Here is a 20,634-nt window from a genome sequence, read left to right as displayed (position 1 = left end):
AGGGGGGTAGTCTGGAGGGGGAAGCATGCTTTAACCCTTTCCCTGCCTTCTGCGTTTCTGCCGCAATTGCTCGTCTCCCCCAGTCCTTTCCCCCTGAAATGGCACTGGCAAAGACATCTGGATTAACACATCTGGGAGAAGCAGTTGGATAGGGGAGCTGCCCTGAAAAGGCAGCAGGCATATGACTAGGGTTGCCAACCTCCAGGTACTAGCTGGAGATCTCCTGCTATTACAACTGAACTCCACCTGACAGAGATCAGTTCCCCTGGAGAAAATGGCCGCATTAGCAATTGGGCTCTATGGCATTGAAGTCCCTCCCCTCCCCAAACCCCACCCTTCCCAGGCTCCACCCCAAAAACCTCCTGATGGTGGTGAAGAGGGACCTGGCAACCATACGTATGACCAAAAGGAGACATTTCCCTGATGTGTCCTAATGCCAAATCAACCATTCCCAAAGCGGTTTTGTTGCATGCTTTTTCATGTCACCTGCAGCTCTGCCGGCAATTTTCTAATGAACTCCATGGATTTATTTTGTTCCGTTGGTATTTGTGAAGGACGCAAATCCAAAGAAACGTCTGCCCTTTACACTTATTTATGGCAGATCCCAAATGAAGCGCAAGGAGTCTTTGAAGTGACAGGGAAGCGAGTTCAGGAAAACAGCCGACACATTCCAAAGATGTTGCGCTAAACTCACACAAGAGGGGAACGGCGGGGGGCTGCAGTTTTGAAACAAACAGGCATTCCACATCCTGTGAAGCGGAGGACAGACGTATTTTGCCGGGTCAAGCCAAGGCACGTCCTGTCCGCTGCACGTCCTGGCGTGGAACACACGCCAGCAAAAAAAAAATGAACACCCCCTGTTCGTTCCCAAGGTCTGTTACTCCCTGATATACTGCACTTGAGAATGGAGGTTCTATTTTGCTAACTCCTGTATAATGGCAGTAGTGTTTAAAGACACTTGTCTGATTCAGGTGTTCTCTTTGGGCAAACTTGTACAATTCAGTCCCCTGAGAGATAAAGCACCCTGCCCCTTTCATAGCAGCATAAAACACAGAATTTTATACCCACGCCTCCCAGGTCCTCATCTGACTAAGCACTATGGCTGTATCCTGTCTAGAGGAGAGTGCCAAATGAAAGAGGGATTTTGCCAGGTTTCTCTTTTCCCTATAGAAAGCTTGCAGAAATGGGAGAAAATTCGCCTGGCGAAATGTTCCTTTTGAGGCAACGCTGAAAAGGTGTGGGAAATCTTGCAGGGTCTGCGTCTGGCAAAGCAAGATTTAACAAACGGTCGATTTGCATGTCAGAAATATTTCTCTGTATCTTGACGAAGGGAGCTTTGACTCTTGAAAGCTTCTATCCTGGAAAATCTTGTTGGTCTTTATGAGTTATGCATGGGAGGCTTTGCCTTGGATTTCCCCCTCTCTAGATGCAGATTTTCCCCATCTGAATTCTCAAAACTCAAAAATAAGCCCCCGGGCAGAGTTCTGAAAATGCAAATAGGGAAAATGTTCATCTAGAGAGCAGCAAATTCAAGGCGAAACCTCCCATGTATAAATGGCCTAAGGTGCTACTGGACTTGAATCCTGCCTTTCTCCACGTTTAGGGAAGATCGCCTCCTTTTCAATCAGCTCTTCTCCTGTGCTTTGAACAGCAGCCCGTTCAATAAAGCCAGCCGAGTCTTTTCCCACCAAGCCAGGAAAAACGTCCCTGGCTAAATTAGTGTGTTGGACTGCAATGAAAAGTTACGGGACAAACACTCTCCAGTCCCACAAGGGGGTCTTCTATGGTTCTGCCGTCCCTCGCTGCAATTTTTTTTGCTTATTATCAAGGCAATCACACTGACCGATATTTGTTAAAAACTTACATTGTCGATGAGGCTGTAGTCCAGAATCTCAGCCGCCTCCAGTTCCCGGGCTAAGAATTCAGGATCTTGCTGCCCCAAAACGACAGCCAGACCGCAACAGAAGCAAACCAGCAGGAGCATGGCGAGAAGAAGCCCCCCACCAGGCCCACCCACCCCAAAGTGGGAGAAGATGGGAAGCCCCCCCGGATTGCTGCAGCCGCTGCCTACGGCTCACTGAGACTGGGAAAGGGCTCTGACGGCAGTCGGCTTGGCTGCCTGCCTCTCCCTTCCCTCCTCCTCTGGATCAGCCCCTTTGCCAGAGTTCACAGCCAAGGTCAGGATTTCCTTGCTCTCACTTAATTTACGTGTGTGTGTGTGTGTGTGTATGCTGCTGGATTCTCTGATCTGTCTGAGGTTCAGGAGTTTTCCTTCCTTCCTGCCACCCTCCAGGTTTCATTTCCACCTCCAGAGGTGTTTTCTTAGCATCAGGCTGAGCGCCCTGGATCGTATCAAGGAAGAAGCAGCAGTGGGTGAACATAAGAAAAGCCCTGCTGGATCAGACCAAGACCCATCAAGTTCACACAGTGGCCAACTAGGTGCCTCTAGGAAGCCCACAAAGAAGACGACTGCAGCAGTATCCTGCCTTTGTTCCACAGCAAATGATCCTGGAGAGAATAGGGGTGCATCATGACCTGTATCCATTTTGACTAGTAGCCATGTATAGTCCTCTCCTCCATGAACATGTCCACTCTCTTCTTCAAGCCTCCCAAATTGGCAGCCATCACTACATCCTGGGGCAGGGAGAAATGCCATGCTGGATTAGACCAAGGCCCATCAAGTCCAGCAGCCTCTTCACACAGTGGCCAACCAGGTGCCTCTAGGAAGCCCACAAACAAGACAACTGCAGCAGCACCATCCTGCCTGGGTTCCACAGCACCTAATATAATGGGCATGCTCCTCTGATCCTGGAGAGAATAGGGATGTATCATGACTAGTAGCCTTTTGGGCTATCATGACTACTAGTAGCCATCCTCCATAAGAAAAGCCATGCTGGATCAGAACCAGGTCCCTTCAAATCCAGCAGTCTATTCACACAGAGGCCAACCAAGTACCTCTAGGAAGCCCACAAACAAGACGACTGCAGCAGCACCATCCTGCTTGTGCCCCACAGCACCTCATATAATAGGCATGCTCCTCTGATCATGGAGAGAATAGGGAGGCATCATGACCAGTATCCATTTTGACTAGTAGCCAAGAATAGCCCTCTCCTCCATGAACATGTCCACTCCCCTCTTAAAGTCTTCCAAGTTGGCAGCCATCACCACATCCTGGGGCAGGGAGTTCCCCAATTTAACTATGCGTCATGTGAAGAAATACTTCCTTTTATCTGTTTTGAATCTCTCGCCCTCCAGTTTCAGCAGATGACCTCGTATTCTGGGTACCTCTGGGTACGTGAAGAGTGCTGGCATCTCTGCCATCACCATCACCAGCTTCCAGTTAAGAGGCGGGGCTTCCAAGTCAGCAGGTTTGAGCTCCAGCACCTCTTCTGTTGTGCAATTCACTCCTGCCAGGCTCTGACCTGGATGGCCCAGCCTAGCTCAATTTCATCAGGGCTCGGAAGCTAAGCAGGGTTGGCCCTGGTTAGTGCTTAGATGGGAGACCACCAAGGAAGTCCAGGGTTGCTCTGCAGAGTCCGGCAGTGGCAAACCACCTCTGTTGGTCTTTTGACCTGACCTGGATGGCTCGGGCTAGCCTGATCTCATCAGAGTTCAGAAGCTAAGCAGGGTTGGCCCTGGTTAGCACTTGGATGGGAGACCACCAAGGAAGTCCAAGGACTAGGGTTGCCAAACTCCAGGTGGTGGCTGGAGATCTCCAGCTAGTTCAACTGATCTCCAGGCGACAGAGATCAGTTCCCCTGGAGAAAATAGCCACGTTGGCAACCAGACTCTATGGCATTGAAGTCCCTCCCCTCTCTTGAGGAGGGCAGGGTTTGGAGTGGGGAGGGACTTCAATGCCATAGCGTCCAATGGCCAAAGCAGCCATTTTCTCCAGGGGAACTGATCTCTATCACCTGGAGATCAGTAATAATAGTGGAGGTTGGCAACCCTAGTCGCATTGGACAGAGAGTCCCACCAGGCTGGGGTCAGAGCCAAATAATAATAATAATAATAATAACAATAATGGCATTTAGAATGCCCTTGAAGCTCAAAGAAGAACTAATTTGGAATCTCTTGAAGCTCAAAAGGGGATGGTAGTTTCAGAGAATATCTAACTCTCACCGATATCCAACTGGCACCCTGACATCTTTCCCCTACACTTCTTGCAATACAGGGAATTGTTTCCTCTTTCATTTCTCACTTTCCTCAGGACATGATGGAGCCATAGTGGTTAGAGAGTCCCACTAGGATCTAGGAGAGGAAGGGTTCGAATCCCCGCTCTGCCACAAAAGCTTGCTGGGTGACCCTGGGGCAGTCACTCTCTCAGCCTAACCCGCCCCAGAGGGTTGTTGTGGGCATAAAATGGAGGAGAGGAAGATGTTGTCAGCTGCTCTGTGTCTAGGGTTGCCAGGTCCCTCTTCGCCACCGGGGGGGGGGAGGTTTTGAGGGGGGAGCCTGAGGAGGGTGGGGTTTGGGGGAGGGGAGGGACTTCAATGCCACAGAGTCCAATTCCCAAAGGGGTCATTTTCTCCAGGGGAACTGATCTCTGTCAAGTGGAGATCAGTTGTAATAGCAGGAGATCTCCAGCTAGGACCTGGAGGTTGGCAATTCTGTCTGTGTCCCCCATATCGGAGAAAAGTCGGGTACAATCACTGAATGCGTAAATGCTGCGAAGATACCGGCAAGTGCTCATTGGTGCGCATGGCCTCCCGTTAAGCATATCTGACTCCAGGCCAGTGTCAGAACCACCAGGTGTGTTCTTTGGGTGGGTACACCTTCGGCCACAGGTGTGTATGCACAGCCAGCAGCAATAGGTGTGCCCACAAAGGCATGCCACCTGCGTAATAAGGCTTGTGCATGCATCCATGCCCAAGAAAGGACTCTGAGTTGGCTGGGTACTCCAGGGGGCCTTCCTCCATTGTAGGGGTGCCAGCCTCCAGGTGTAGGGTTGTCAACCTCCAGGCACTAGCTGGAGATCTGCTATTACAACTGATCTCCAGCTGATAGAAATCAGTTCCCCTGGAGAAAACCCATTAGTACACAAGTACATTGACATTATATAGTGTTTAGAATGATTGATGTGTGATTTGTATATTTGTATATGATGGTGAACATTCGTATTAGTTTGAGCTTTCGTCCTGTCCTTATTTTCTTCACAGAACCTGGAGGTTGGCAACCCTAAGTGAGGGGGAGCTCACCACCTCCTTAGGTAGCCGATTCCACTGTTGAACAACTCTTACTGTAAAAAAACCTTTCCCTAATATCCAGCCGGTGCCTCTCCGCCTGCAATTTAAACCCATTATTGCGAGTCCTACCCTCTGCTGCCAACAGGAACGGCTCCCTGCCCTCCTCTAAGGGACAGCCCTTCAAATAATTCAAGAGAGCAATCCCGTCCCCCCTCAACCTCTTTTTCTCCAGACTAAACATTCCCAACTCCCTCAGCCTTTCCTCGTAGGGCTTGCTGCCGTGGACAGATGCCTGTTGAGACCCTCCTTTATGTTTTCACTGGAACCGGAGGACCAGATAGTGCCAATGAAAATGCCCATGTTTCTAGCAACAGTCACTTGTCAGATCATGCCAGCTGTATGGTTTACAAATTTAAAGAGGGGAGTGGACATATTCATGGAGGAGAGGGGTATTCATGGTTATTAGTTAGAATGGATACTGGTCATGCTGCATACCTATTCTCTCCAGTATCAGAGGACCATGCCTATTATATGAGGTGCTGTGGAACACAGGCAGGATGGTTCTGCTGCAGTTGTCTTGTTTGTGGGCTTCCTAGAGGCACCTGGTTGGCCCCTGCATGAACAGACTGCTGGACTTGATGGGCCTGGGTCTGATCCAGCAGGGCCTTGCTTATGTTCTTATGTTCTTAAAAGCATCCGTGTCAGAGACACAATTGCCTTCTTGTGGAAGCAGATGGTCGTGACTGGGGTGGTATACAGCCGGTGTTTCTTAGGAGCCGGGCTCGTAGGGAGTGATAAGGGCGTGTGCACAAATATGTGGGCCTGCCGAGTCGGAGGTGTATGGGCTAGAGAGAACTTTATTTGCAAGTGACTTACTAAGACATGAAAATGACAGCTAAGCATTTGGGGTGCCTTAAACATGTTTTGAACTATAATTGAGTGCATGACGCCACCTTGTGGATCTCTGGGGAAGTACAAGAAATAGGGGCAGCGCTGAAAAGCCCTGGGAAATTGTTGCCAATAGCTGTTGGTGGGTTTTTGCGACACCCTTTGTTTATTGTAGATCAGACCTAGGCCATTCATGCAGGGCTGCTTCCCTTGCGGTCATCCCAAAGCTGAGAACTTTGCATGTGTTCTAAAGGCAGCTGCACCAGAGATCTGCACAAGGACATGGAAGAATCTCAACCTTCCCCATGTTACCAGGGTGTTTGGGGGGGGGGGTTGCAAGCTTCATCGAAGAAGAGTAAATACATATGAAATAATCTGGGGTTACTAGGTTTTTGTTTTTTTCTGTGCAGGTGTTCAATCGGTGAGACTTTCTCTCTTTTTGCATTTCTGTGTTGGGACCAACTTAATCTGCAGACAGTATGCTAAGTTATGCAGCAACACACATATCGTCATAAAGAATTTTAGAAATGTAGGTATACATTTTGTAGTCTGGAATGGGCAGAGAATCGACATAACTTTTAGATTGTATAGCTTTTAGCCTTGGATGTTTATTTTTTCTTGACTTTTGGAGACTTAATTCTCTTGGTTTTTAGGGTTAAGGTCCCCCCCCCCACCTTTGTTGTTGGTATATCCTAGGCAGAAGCTAGTAAGCACAGGTGTTTACCAGCTTTTGGAAGTGGAGCCTGAGGAGGGCGGGGTTTGGTGAGGGGAGGGGAGGGACTTCAATGCCATAGAGTCCAGTTGCCAAAGCAGCCACTTTCTTCAGGGGAACTGATCTCTATCAGCCAGAGGTCAGTTGTAATAGTGAGAGATCTCCAGCCTGGAGGTTGGCAACCCTAGTGGAGCAGCTGAAAGAAGTTGTCAGCATCTCATAGTCATAAAATAGTCTTGAAGTATGGAGACGTTAAGGTCGATTCTCTGCCTAGGGTATCCCAGATTCTGCCAGGATCTACTCTGACCTGCTGGCTTGGGTCTCCTTTATTTATTTTATTTATTTATTTTTGTATTTCTAGCTCGCCCTCCCCCGGCCAGGCTGGGCTCAGGGCGGGTTACAACATTAAAATTTGCAATATAACAAAAAACAATAAAATATATGAAACCATAAAACCACAAAACAACCCAATTAATTTAAAAGATGGTCGCCGTATATAAGTGCTTACTGTAGCAGATGAGGCCAACCATAATATATAATTGGTTCGGCTATCCACCCTCAAACAGATCACAAACTGAGGGTGGGGAGTAGGGCGGCCAGCACAGATCTCACAGATCTCACTTTCTGGGGGAGATTCGGAGAGCCAAACTATTCGTCAGCTTTTTTCACCTGTTTTCATGCAAAAAAACGCAGGTCTGTGTCGGAGTGGCCCTTCTCAAGAAAGTGACCTGCGTTTTTTTGCATTATGGCAATACAGACCACGTAGGTTTCAACAAGAGGACATAACAAAGATTCTCCATAGACGTGAAATGCAGTTTATATATTTATTCAAAACTCTCTCTCCCGCAGGTCTAAACAATGAATTTGATCTAAGTTGTTTCCTATAAGGCATCTCTTTAAGACTCACTAGTTCTCATTCCTGCTCTTTCCTTCTCCGCTTGCCTCTGCAATTAGTTTCAGCTGGTTTCTGTCTATAATTAGTGTTTACTTTTGAGCCAACACTACCAGCATTAAGCTAGGAGAGCCCGTGGGGCCGCTGGTCATTGGTATGTATATATATGTGGTTCTGTTGGATATATTTATTTATTACAGAGGTCGTTGTACCCTTATGAAAATTGATTAATCAACTGAAGAAGTTGAGGTCGTTGTACCCTTATGAAAATTGATTAATCAACTGAAGAAGCTCTTTCCAGGCGAAACACACTCAAATCCGGAGGTGTTGTCTTGGATTTGTTGGACTTTGGACCTTGATGAACACTGTTATTATTGCAAGTTTCATACCAGATGGTTTCTGGATCTTCCCGGAACCAGTTCATTTTCTCTTAAGAGGACTAAGTATTGGACTTTGATTTGAACTCGAATTGTACATTTTGGACTCTATTTCATTTTGATGTTTATAATACTTTTATTTTTCATTGGTGGGGTAACCTGTGACACCTTGGTTGTGACTGTTTTGATTATATCACTGACAAATGTACAGAATAGTACACCAATACTGAATTATTTTTGAGTAATCATTATAAAATTCAGTTTGATCATTGTTAATTGGAGCTGGTGCTGTTTTTCCCTTTAACCTCCAGGTGGTGGCAGGAGATCTCCTGGGATTACAACTGATCTCCAGGCGACAGATATCAACTCACCTGCAGAAAACGGCCGCTTTGGAAGGTGGACTCTATGGCATTATACCCCGCTGAAGCTCCTTCCCCAAACCTCCTCAGGCTCCACCCCCAAAGTCTCCAACCTGGAGCTGGCAACCCTCTCCCCAAGAAGAAGAGGAAAAAGAAGCGTTGCCAGGTCCCTCTTCGTGACCGGTGGAGGTTTTTGGGGTGGAGCCTGAGGAGAGCGGGGTTTGGGGAGGGGAGGGACTTCAATGCCATAGAATCCTATTGCCAGCGGCCATTGTCTCCAGGGGAACTGATCTCTATCGGCTGGAGATCAGTTGTAATAGCAGGAGATCTCCAGCTAGTACCTGGAGGTTGGCAACCTTAGTCAGTGGGGTGACCTCGAGGGAAACAGCCATGTATAAAAAACCTTGGTGATCTTTCACATCACCTACTCTGAGAGGGAGGGTTATCATCTTGCTAGCCAGGGTTGATGCTCATGAGCAGGGTGATCTATAACATTTTTAAAGCTAAATCTAAGCTCTTTTATTATGGAGCTGACCGTTCACGGCCTGCCAGACTGGTGTTTGGAGGAACGAGTGGCCCTGAAATTACCAAGATCTACAGTTACCAACTATGGGTTGGGAAATTCCTGGAGATTTGGGGGTGGGGCCTGAGAAAGGTGGGAGGGAAGCAACCTTAACTCTGTATAATGCCATAGGATTAGGGTTGCCAGGTCCCTCTTCGCCACCGGTGGGAGGTTTTTGGGGCAGAGTCTGATAAGGGTGCGGTTTGGGGAGGGGGGGGGGCTTCAGTGCCATAGAGTCCAATTGACAAAGTGGCCATTTTCTCCAGGTGAACTGATCTCTATTTGCTGGAGATAGGGTTGCCAACCTCCAGGTACTAGCTGCTGGCAACCTCCTGCTATTACAACTGATCTCCAGTTGATAGAGATCAGTTCACCTGGAGAAAATGGCCCTTTGGCAATTGGACTCTATTGCATTGAAATCCCTTCCCTCCCCAAACCTCGCCCTTCTCAGGCTCCCCCCCTCAAACCTCCCGCAGGTGGCGAAGAGGGACCTGGCAACCTTAGCCGGAGATCAGTTTTAATAGCAGGAGATCTCCAGCTAGTACCTGGTGGTTGGCAACCCTACATAGAACCTACCTTCCAAAGCTGCTGTTGTCTCCGGGGGAACAGATCTCTGTCATCTGGAGAGCAGCTGTAATTCTGGGAAATCTCCTGGCCGCACCTGGGGGGTTGGCCACACTCCTGTGCCCTGTGCCTATTTGTAGCATTTCCCCTCCCTTTCCAACCACCCCCCTCCAACTTCATGGCCTCCTCTGAGCAGAACCCAGTCGGGAGCAGAGGGCAAAACTCCAAAGCAAAACGCAGCCATGAGCTGACACCGTTTGCACAACCCTTGGCCTCTGCCCCTACTTGCGCGAGCGGGCAAATATTTGCCTGAGCCCGGACAAAGTTAGCATTTATAAAGAGCGTTCAACACACTGCAGGGTCTTCAGTTTCTCTATCACTGAGTTTGGTTTGGTGGGGGCGGAGAGAGACCCTCCACCACCTGGCCTACCTGCTCCCTCTTCTCAAGAAAGGGAGAACATGAGCCGTCTCACTCGCTTGCTTCTGGTGCTGTTCTGCGCTGGGGAAATATGGAGCTTTGACCTCCTCATTGCGGACATCCCAGAGGTATGTATCCGTCTCCATGATGGACCACAGGTTTCTGCTGCTCCTTTATGGTGGGGGAAAGTGCCGTCAAGTTCTAGCTGACTTACAGTGACCCCGTAGGGTTGTCAAGGCAAGCGACTAACAGGGGTGGTTTTCCATTGCCTTCCTCTGCGTAGCAACCCTGGACTTCTTTGGTAGTCTCCCATCCAAGTACTAACCAGGGCCGACCCTGCTTAGCTTCTGAGATGTGACAAGATCAGGCTGGCCTGGGTCATCCAGGTCAGGGCATGCCTTTATGCAGCTCCTTTATGCTGACATTAAATTCAGCAGATTTAAGAAGGGGTAGTCTTGGGATCATGGAATCATAGAGCTGGAAGGGACCACAAGGATCATCTAGTCCAACCCCCTGCACAATTCAGGACATTCTAAGCTACCTTCCCCCCACCCCCACCCCCTACTTCATGCCCAGAAGATGGCCAAGATGCCCTCCCTCTCATGATCTGCTTAAGGTCATAGAATCAGCATTGCTGACAGATGGCCATCTAGCCTTTTCTTAAAAACCTTCTTTTCTCCCTCTCTCATAATACTAGAATGTGGGATCATCTGCTGAAGCTGGAGGGTGAGAGATTCAAAACAGATAAAAGGAAGTATTTCTTCACACAACACATAGTTACATTGTCGAACTCCCTGTCTCTGGATGTGGTGATGGCTGCCAACTTAGAAGGCTTTAAGAAGGGAGTAGACATCTTCATGGAGGAGAGGGCTATTCATGGCTACTAGTCAAAATGAATAATAGTCATGATGCATACCTACCTATTCTCTCCATGATCAGAGGAGCATGCCTGTTATATTAGGTGCTGTGGAACACAGGCAAGACAATGCTGCTGCAGGCGTCTTGTTTGTGGGCTTCCTAGAGGCACCTGGTTGGCCACTTTGTGAACAGACTGCTGGATTTGATGGGCCTTGCTCTGATCCAGCATGGCTTTTCTTATTCTCTTATGTTCTTATGTTCATTTAATTCTCCTTTTCTGGGAACTGTGTAGTACAATCCTAAGCAAAGTTGTTGTTGTTGGTGTGTGTGTGTTAAGTGTCATCAAGTCGCTTCTGACTCATGGTGACCCTATGAATCAATGTCCTCCAAAACATCCTATCTTTAACAGCCTCGCTCAGGTTTTGCAAACTGAGGGCCGTGGCTTCCTTTACAGTCCATCCATCTCTTGTTGGGTCTTCCTCTTTTCGTGCTGTCTTCAACTTCTCCAAGCATGATTGCCTTTTCCAGTGACTCTTGTCTTCTCATAATGTGACCAAAGTATGATAGCCTCAGTTTAGTCATTTTAGCTTCTAGGGACAGTTCAAGCTAGATCTAGAATCCACTTATTTGGGGAAGGGGGTGGTAGTCCATAGTATCCGTAACTCTCTTCCAATACCACATTTCAAAGGAATCTACTATCTTCCTGTCAGTTTTCTTCATTGTCCAGCTTTCACACCTTGTTTAGGTACGTGATCAATTCCTCCCCTTACACTTGCATAAAAGCTTTCAATTTCTTCCTCATCAGCATCTGTAGCTGGGCCATAAACTTGAATTGTGGTTATGTTGATAGCAAAGTTACACCCTCCTAAGTCCACTGAAGCCAATAGCCTCAGAATAGTGTAACTTTCCTTGGACAGCACTGCTAATACATTTAATCTCTTTGTGCATATGTTAAAGCACTGTCAAGTTGCTTCCAACTTCTGGCAACCCTATGAATTAATGGCCCAGGCTAGACTGATCTCATCAGATCCTTCAGATCTCATCAGAATCCCTGGTCAGGACCTGGATGAGAGACCACCAAGGAAGTCCAGGGTTGCCCCACAGAGGCAGGCAATGGCAGACCTCCTCTGAATATCTCTTGCCTTGAAAAACCTATGGGAGGGGTGTTGAACTCATTTGTTATGAGGGTCAGATATGACATAAATGTCACTTGGCCAGGCAAGCCCATGACTCGCCGGCCCAGCCCAGATCAAGAGTGTCGGGGTGGTGGCTGACTTACGGTTTGGATAAGAGCTCTCAAGGGGCTAGATCTGGCCCCTGGGGCTTATGTTTGACATCCCTGCTCTACGGGGTCACCACAGGTTGGCTGTGACTTGGTGACACTTTTCATGACTACCATGAATGAATGACCTCCATAATGTCCTGTCATTGACAACTTTGCTCTTGTCTTGCAAACTGAGGGCCGTGGCTTCCTTTATAGAGTCAATCTATCTCATGTAAGGTCTTCCTCTTTTCCTGCTGCCTTCCACTTTTCCTAGCACTTTTGTCTTTCCCAGTGACTCTTGTCTTCTCATCATGTGAACAAAGTACGACAGCCTCACTTTAGTCATTAGAGTTGTGCATATTGATAAACCCGAACTGAAAATAACCCCAAAATTAGCCATTCAGTAATTTTTGGGCTTTGGGTTTACCAAACGCCAAAACCTGGGGATCAGTCCAAAGCCAAAGAGGAGATTCCCCGAAAAAGCCGAATAAATGCTAATAAATATTCAGCTTTTTCGAGTTCAGCTATTCGCCTTTGCTCAGAGGCACGGCTCTGTGCTTTCTCCCCTTTTTCTTTCTTATTTTGACTGGTTTTGTTAGGGCCCCATAGTTGGGGCCCTTTCGGCATCGGGGTCGTGTAATCGGAGCCAGCTTGGTCAGACCAGCCTTTCAGTGGGTTGATATGGATCAAGCATAAGGGTTTTTTAAAAAAAAGATGGGGCTCACCAAGTCCCGTCCAGAGGGATATACCCTCCAACTAAAAAGAACCAGCTTCAACAGCTGCTCACACCACCAGGCTTCTGAAAAAGACGCCCTCACCTGTGCAGATCAGCAATCTCCTTCAGATAGCCCCCTTGGTTGAGATCTCACTCCCCCCACCGAAAACCTGCTGTCAAACTGAAGGTCGCCCTGAGTAGAGGCTTTGTTTCCCTGCACCGTGATCATCTCTTGAAATCAGATTTTTGATGACCACAGTAAAGGACTGTTCACAGGATGCTATTTGCCACCAAAAGAAATGTGTTCCATGCCTTATTTTTCTTGCATTTAAGCCTTTTCCGTCCGTTTGGAAGCTAATTTGCATGGACATCATGCTATGTGCCTCAGATACGAAGGGAGCCCCAAGACTTTGAGGCCTCAGCCTGTATGAGCTCTTTCCACCTGTCCTCGGCAACGCTGAACTTCTGAACCTGAAAACCGATGGACAGCTCAGCTCACAAATGCCTGGAAAATGGGGGTGACCCCTTTGAAGCCCCATAAAATTGGACTCCCTGTCCCAAAGTTCACCAAACTTCGGTGACCATCTAAAGAGAGTCCCTTGCAGCCACGCTGCAAAAAGCCCCAGGAGCTTTAAAAAAATCCCCATACAATATAATGGGCCCAGATTTTTCAGTAAACCCAGAAATAAGCCGAATACCAAAATTTTCTGGTATGAGTATTCGGCTTAATCCGGGTTTACTGAAAAAATTGGGCGCAATAAACCCTGAAATTTACCAAAGGTTTTTTTGGGGGTTTTGCACCACCTTGTTAGTCGTTTTAGCTTCTAGGGAGAGTTCAGGCTTGATTTGATCTAGAACCCACTGACTTGTCTTTTCGGCAGTCTGTCTCTTTAGCAAAATTTCATCTGCTGGTCTGTTTATCTGCAGGGCTCCATCTGGGCGTTCTGAACCTTGAACTTTTAATAGCTACCTATGAAAAAGCCTAGCAATACTTAGAACTTGGGAACAACTCAGAGTTATAAGGGCAACATGGTATTTGGGAGGCAAAAGTGATTTCCAGCCAAGATTGGCCCTAGCTTCCATGTGCTACATTTTTGCTCTTATGTTCAAGATATTTCAATTATTTTATTCTCCTTGCAGTGCTTAATGGTAATTTTATTCTCCTTGCAGTGCTTAATTTTTTAGCTGTCCATCCTATCCTCTACTGAGTACTGGTCATGTGACCCGAATAGAACTTTATGTATTTTCTGTTCTTATACTTTCCATTCATGTATTTCATGCTATTTTAATGTAACCATTTCAACATTCGGGGTCCCCCCCCCCAATTCCCTGGCCTTTTACCATTTATTTATTTATCCTAATGTATGGATTTGAATTTCATGTCTTGAATTTCATATGCAGTTGCTTCTTGGCTATAGAATAAAAATGCTCAAAAATTGGCTCTGCTCTCTCTGCACCGCAAGGCTGCTCGCTTCCAAAATGCTAGACGAATGACTGAGGAAGCTGCTATCGCAGCAGCGAAAACGCGAGGGTCATCCGGGCCGCGTTCTCGTCTTGCGTTCACTCTCGAGATAATTTATGTATTAGTTCAAGTTCATTTTGACTGATTACAACACTTCTGTGATAATTCTTGTAGAACATTGAGCAGCCTTTTGGATCTGTATTGTATATGTTGTTGTTCCGTTTGTAAGAGTTTACACTTTCACTTATTGCACAGTTTTGTATAATAGATGTTTGTTTGCATTGCAAGAGCCTAGTACTATTTATTTCCTCACCACCTGGAGGTTGACAACCCTATGGGTGACCTTGGGCTAGTTACAGTTCTTTCTCAACTCTCTCAGCCCCACCTACCTCACAAGCTGTCTGTTGTGGAGAGGGGAAGGGAAGGTAATTGTAAGCCGCTTTGAGACTCCTTAAAGGTAGAGAAAAGCGAGTTAAATAAACCAGCTCATCTTCGTCATCTCAGTTGAGGACTGAGGTGTAAACTGTGGTTTATCTCACATTCATTTCCCTAGCTCAAAGGCTGAGATCCTAAGAACACTTTCCTGGGAATAAGCCCCATTGAATAAAATGGAATTTACATCAGAACAGATCTCGTTTAGGATTGTTTCTAAAAAACACACACACATTAAGTGAGGCTTCAGAAACATGTAAATGCCTTTTAAATTATTTATTTTGAAAGGTTTAGGCTTCTTTTAGCCCTGAGCTGGATGGCCCAGGCTAGCCTGATCTCGGCAGATCTCTGAAGCTATGCAGGGTCAGCCCTGGTTAGTTCTTGGATGCGAGACCATGAAGTCCAGAGTCACTATGTGGAGTAGGGTTGCCTGCCTCCAGGTAGTCGCTGGAGATCTCCTGCTATTACAACTGATCTCCAACCGATGGAGATCAGTTCACCTGGAGAAAATGGCTGCTTTGGCAATTGGACTCTATGGCATTGAAGACCCTCCCCTCCCCAAACCCCGTCCTCCTCAGACTCCACCCCAAAAACCTCCTGCCGGTGGTGAAGAGAGATCTGCCAACCCTAATGTAGAGGCAGCCAACGGCAAACCACCTGTGAATGTCTCTTGCCTGGAAACCCCTACTGGGTTGCCATAAATCGGTTGCGACTTGAAGGCGCTTTACGCACACAGGTTTCTTTTTCCATCGCTCCAAAACGATGTAACCAAATATTATTAAAACACAGTAAAAACCACAAAATGAAGGCTGGCAAGAAATTGCTGGGGAGAGGGACAATTTGTAAATCCTCCTGCCCCCCCCCCAAGGATTTTCAGAGTGGGCTCCTTTCTTCTCCTCTCACTTTTCCTTTGACGGACTCTCAGCTGCTCTTAACCTTTTGTTCTCTCTGGGACATTTTTTTGGCCTCCTCAGAGTGTCTCCCCCCCTCCCTCTTTTTCTTTGGCTTCATTTACAAAGCCATAATCCGGCATCTGGTTTCCAACTGTGGCTGACCAATTGCCCTTGGAAGGCCGACAAGAGTGGGACGGAGGCCCAAGCCTCCATCTGTTGTTGCTCTCTCCCAGCACTGATATTTAGAAGTTTACTGCCTCTGTACATGGAGGTTCCTTTCAGCCATTACGGCCATCTTGGTATAGTGGTTAAGACTGGTGGAGTCTAATCTGGTGAACTGGGTTGGTTTCCCCACTCCTGCACATGAAGCCTGCTGGGTGACCTTGGGCCAGACACAGCTCTCTCTGAGCTCTCTCAGCCCCACCTACCTCACAAGGTGTCTGTTGTGGGGAGAAGAAGGGAAGGTGTTTGTAAGCTGGTTTGATTCTCCTTAAAAGGTAGAAGAAGTCAGCATATAAAAACCAACTCTTCTTCTTCTTCTTCCTCCTCCTCCTCCTCCTCCTCCCATTGATCGGTCCATGAATTTGCCCAGTTCTTTTTTAAATCCAGCTAAACTGGTGCCCATCACCACATTCTGTGGCAGCGAATCCCGCAAGTGAGTCGTTCTTTGAATGAAGATGGACTTTGTTTTGCCGGCCTTGAATTTATTGTCCCCCAGCTTCAGTGGGTGTCTCCGGAGTATTGTTTTTACTGTATTTTTATGTGTCTTAATGATGGTTTGTTAAGTTGCTTTTTGAGCGATGGAAAAGAAGCCTGGTAAACCGGGAGAGGGAGAAAAATTTCTCTCCACCCTCATTCTCCACCCTGTATATAATTTAACAAATGTCTATAATGTCCTCATAGCTGCCTGAATAGCCGAGGCTAGCCCAATCTTGTCAGATGTAGGAAGCTGAGCAGGATCAGCCCTGATTAGTACTTGGATGGGAGACCACCAAGGCAGTCCAAGGTCGCTACACAGAGGAAGGCAACGTCAAACCACCTCTGAACGTTTCTTGCCTTGGAAACCCCATGAAGGGTCACCATTCTTTGGTTGTGACTTGACTAGGGTTGCCAGTCTCCAGGTGGTGGCTGGAGATCTCCCACTATTACAACTGATCTCTAGGCGACAGAGATCAGTTCCCCTGGAGAAAATGGCTGCTTTGGCTGTTGGACTCTATGCATTGAAGCCCCTCCCTTCCCCAAACCCTGCCCTCCTCAGGCTCTGCCCCAAAAATCTCCAGGAAGTTCACAACCCGGAGTTGCCAACCCTAGACTTGACGACAATTATTATGTCATCTTTTTTCTTTCTTTCTTTTTTTTTGAGCACTGATCTTTTTGTTGGGATGCCTCCTTATAGGATCTGGATGAGTGGCTGGACTTTGAGATGGATGGGATCCTTTCACGATCCACACGGAGAAATGGCAGATACCAGGTATAGTTGCTTGCTTTTAATATATATATATATATATATATATATATATATATATATATATATATATATATTTAATTGCAATTTTTTAACAATTACATACACATACACATGCATACAGTCTTGTCATTCTGTCAGGGAAATCAGTAATTGATTGCCTTTACTAATATACTCATGTAAACCATACAATTGATTTGACTGAATGATGGACTGCTCTAAAATGCATATGTTATATAAACATCCTACTTTTTAACTGTACCAATCTTCTGATTAACCAAGTCTTTATATTACAAAGTTATCGACAATATCTAATATTACTATACTTAGTGCATTCCTAAGGAGAGTGACTCCAATCTAAGCCCATTGAAATGAATGGGCTTAGACTGGAGTAACTCTCCTTAGGAATGCACTGTTAATTATGCTTGTCCTCCCTACATTAGATGAATTATAATTTATTTCTGCACTTTTTACTACTTTCTATCCCCTTTTATTTCCTGTTCTTCTAACATCTATCCTCTACTTTAGAGTATATCAGCCCATTCCTGAGCTGAGGCGTCAGGGACGGCTTCCTAAGCCATTTCCCCGAAGCCTTAAAACAAAACAAAAAAAGCTGGTTCTTGTAGGTTATCCGGGCTGTGTAACCGTGGTCTTGGTATTTTCTTTCCTGACGTTTCGCCAGCAGCTGTGGCAGGCATCTTCAGAGGAGTAACACTGAAGGACAGTGTCTCTCAGTGTCAAGTGTGTAGGAAGAGTAATATATAGTCAGAAGGGGGTTGGGTTTGAGCTGAATCATTGTCCTGCAAAGTATTAAAAGTAATGTGCAAATCATTGTCCTGTAAGAATCAAGATAATGTGCTAATGAGGGTGTGGTATGTTAATATGGAACCATTGTATCCTGAAGTGATCTGTTAACATGTGGAATCCAAGGCTAATCCACATGGCTATTGTGGACTGTAGTCTTTGTTAGTCTGGAGGTTTTCAGGACAGGAAGCCAAGCCTTATTCATTCTTAAACTCTCTTCTGTTAAAGTTGTGCTGATGTTTATGCATTTCAATGGCTTCTCTGTGCAATCTGACAAAATAGTTGGTAGAATTGTCCAGTATTTCAGTGTCTTGGAATAAGACCCTATGTCCTGTTTGGGTCAGTCCATGTTCAGCCACTGCTGATTTCTCAGGTTGACTTGGCCAAGTCTGCAGTATCTTTCAGGTTCGAACATGCAGTATTTTTCATGTTAGCCGCGAGCGCACCTGAGCCGACCGCCACATCAGCAGTTGTTCCCGTATCACCAGCACCGCTTCCAGTGCTGCTCTCTAGATGCATAGGATCGGCTGATCCCATTCATCCCAATAGGGAAAAGGGGGGAACCCATATCTCTGGACCCCCTGATCCCATCTTTACAAAACTTGGGGGTTCTTGCAAGAAGCTTCATCTGAAGCTACGCTGAAAGTTTGGGGGATGCACCCCCAAGCATGCGCCCCCTGCAGCCACGGAGTGGCTCGAATGTGTGCTGTAAATGGAATAAAAATGCACATTAAGGGGGGACCCCTTTCGGGCCCCATATCTCGAGACACCCTGACCCAATCTTTACAAAACTTGGGGGTTCTTGCAAGAAGGCTCATCTGAAGCTACCCTGAAAGTTTGAGACCTCTACCCCCAAAAATGCCCCCCAGAGCCGCGGAAAGGCACGAATGTGTTTTTAATGACTTTATTCGGCCGAATTTCCCCCCGAACTCGAACTAGGCGCCGAATTCCACAGATCCGAATTGGGGGAGTTTGGACTTCAGCATATCCCGAATCGAAACGGGCCGAATTCTGCCGAATCCAAACTATAATGAATTTTTTTTTTCAACAGCCCTACATGAGGCTGAACTGTGCTGTGTGTCCATCTCTGTTGCTGGCCAGCCTTTGTCTGAATGAGAGGACTGTGTTTGGAACACAGGCGGGATAATGCTGCTTTAGTTGTCTTGTTAGTGGCTTCCTAGAGGCACCTGGTTGGCCACTGTGTGAACAGACTGCAGGACTTGATGGGCCTTGGTCTGATCCAGCCGGGCTTTTCTTATGTTCTTATTAAACTCCCTCAAATAGGCTTGCCAGGCCCCGTAGATCCACCAGCGGGCGCTTTCTGGGGCCGTGGCTGTAGCGCCAGGTGCGACCAGGCACGTCACTTCTGGGTTTACCCGGAAGCGACGTGGACGCTCTAGCAATCTTGGGCAAAACTCTATGGTTTCCAGTCTTTGTTAGTCTGGAGGTTTTCAGGACAGGAAGCCAAGCCTTATTCATTCTTAAACTCTATGGATTCCATAGAGTTTTCCCCGAGATTCCCAGAAATGCCCGCAGTGCCTGCCGGCCATCAGCTGGCTGGCGGGCAGCCCGGTGGATTGGCAGGATTTTACCCGCCACCACTGGGCACTTGGCAACCCTACCCTCAAAGGCCGGGGCCAGGCCTGTTCCCACTGGTTTTTAGATGGAAATAGCGACCATCAGGAAAGTGGCAGCGATTTTTAATCCATGAAACTGCATCTGGGCAGGGGGTTTAACTCTGCAAGATGACCCCAATCCAAACAGGGGCATTATGCAGAAGAAGAAGAGTTGGTTTTTACACCCTGCTTTTTCTCTACCTTTAAGGAGCCTCAAAGCAGCTTGCGTTCCCTTCCTCTCCCCACGACAGGAACCTTGTGAGGTGAGTGGGGCTGAGAGAGCACGGAGAAAACTGTGACTGGCCCAAGGTCACCCAGCAGGCTTCATGTGGAGGAGCCAGGAATCAAACCTCGTTCTCCAGATTAGAGTCTGTCGCTGTTAACCACTACGCCACCCATTATTTACATTTTTTTAAAAAGGGGGGAGATCGGTCCATAAACTTCCCAGTCATGGCCTCGCTTGGGTGTAGATCAGAGGTTCCCAAACTGTGCTCCATGGAGCACTTGATGCTCCATGAAACATCTCCTAGTGCTCCATGAAGAGACTGGAAAGAAAAATACTACTGTCATTCGGTTTAGTATATTTGGAGCGGTGGATTCTGATCTGGAGAACCGAGTTTGATTCCCCACTCTTCCACATGAGCAGCGGAGGCTGATCTTGTGAACTGGATTTGTTTCCTTACTCCTGCATATGAAGCTGGGAGACCTTGGGCTAGTCACTCTCTCTCAGCCCCACCTACCTCACAGCCTGGGGGATAGAGGGGTGAGGAAAAGGTTTAATGTCCTGGGAACCAGTGTGGTGTAGTGGTTAAAATAGGTGGACTCTAATCTGGAGAATCGGGTTGGTTTCCCCACACCTCCATGTGAAGCCAGGTGGGTGACCTTGGGCTAGTCACAGCTCTCTTAGAGCTCTCTCAGCCCCACCTACCTCACAGGATGTCTGTTGTGGGGAGGGGAAAGGGAGGTGATTATAAGCCGCTTTGATTCCTCCTTTAAGTGGTAGAGAAAGTCAGCATATAAAAACCACTTCTTCTTCTTCTTCTTCTTCTTCTTCAAGTGCTAGGTGAAAATTAATGCTCCGTGATGAATTTCTCTCCTGAAAAGTGCTCCATGACTCAAAAAGTTTGGGAACCTCTGGTCTAGATGAAAGGAAAATCATAGACATCA

General features: G+C 47.1%; 2 protein-coding genes across 2 annotated transcripts in view; one reads left to right on the top strand and one right to left on the bottom strand.

Moving 5' to 3' along the window:
* ITIH5 (inter-alpha-trypsin inhibitor heavy chain 5) overlaps window positions 1–1,984 on the bottom strand; it is a 63,391-nt gene extending 61,407 nt beyond the window's left edge. Inside the window, exon 1 of the mRNA XM_056847708.1 lies at window positions 1,865–1,984. Coding sequence (XP_056703686.1) covers window positions 1,865–1,984 — 120 coding nt within the window. The remainder of the gene's footprint in view (window positions 1–1,864) is intronic.
* An 8,015-nt stretch (window positions 1,985–9,999) lies between these two features.
* The window catches only part of ITIH2 (inter-alpha-trypsin inhibitor heavy chain 2), a 48,789-nt gene continuing 38,154 nt past the window's right edge, over window positions 10,000–20,634 (top strand). Inside the window, exons 1-2 of the mRNA XM_056847704.1 lie at window positions 10,000–10,086; window positions 16,979–17,053. Of these exons, the coding sequence (XP_056703682.1) occupies window positions 10,000–10,086; window positions 16,979–17,053 (162 nt within the window). The remainder of the gene's footprint in view (window positions 10,087–16,978; window positions 17,054–20,634) is intronic.

The sequence above is a fragment of the Euleptes europaea genome, chromosome 3, assembly GCF_029931775.1.
Source record: "Euleptes europaea isolate rEulEur1 chromosome 3, rEulEur1.hap1, whole genome shotgun sequence".
Lineage (NCBI taxonomy): Eukaryota > Metazoa > Chordata > Lepidosauria > Squamata > Sphaerodactylidae > Euleptes > Euleptes europaea.
This window is presented reverse-complemented; position numbering and strand designations above follow the sequence as displayed.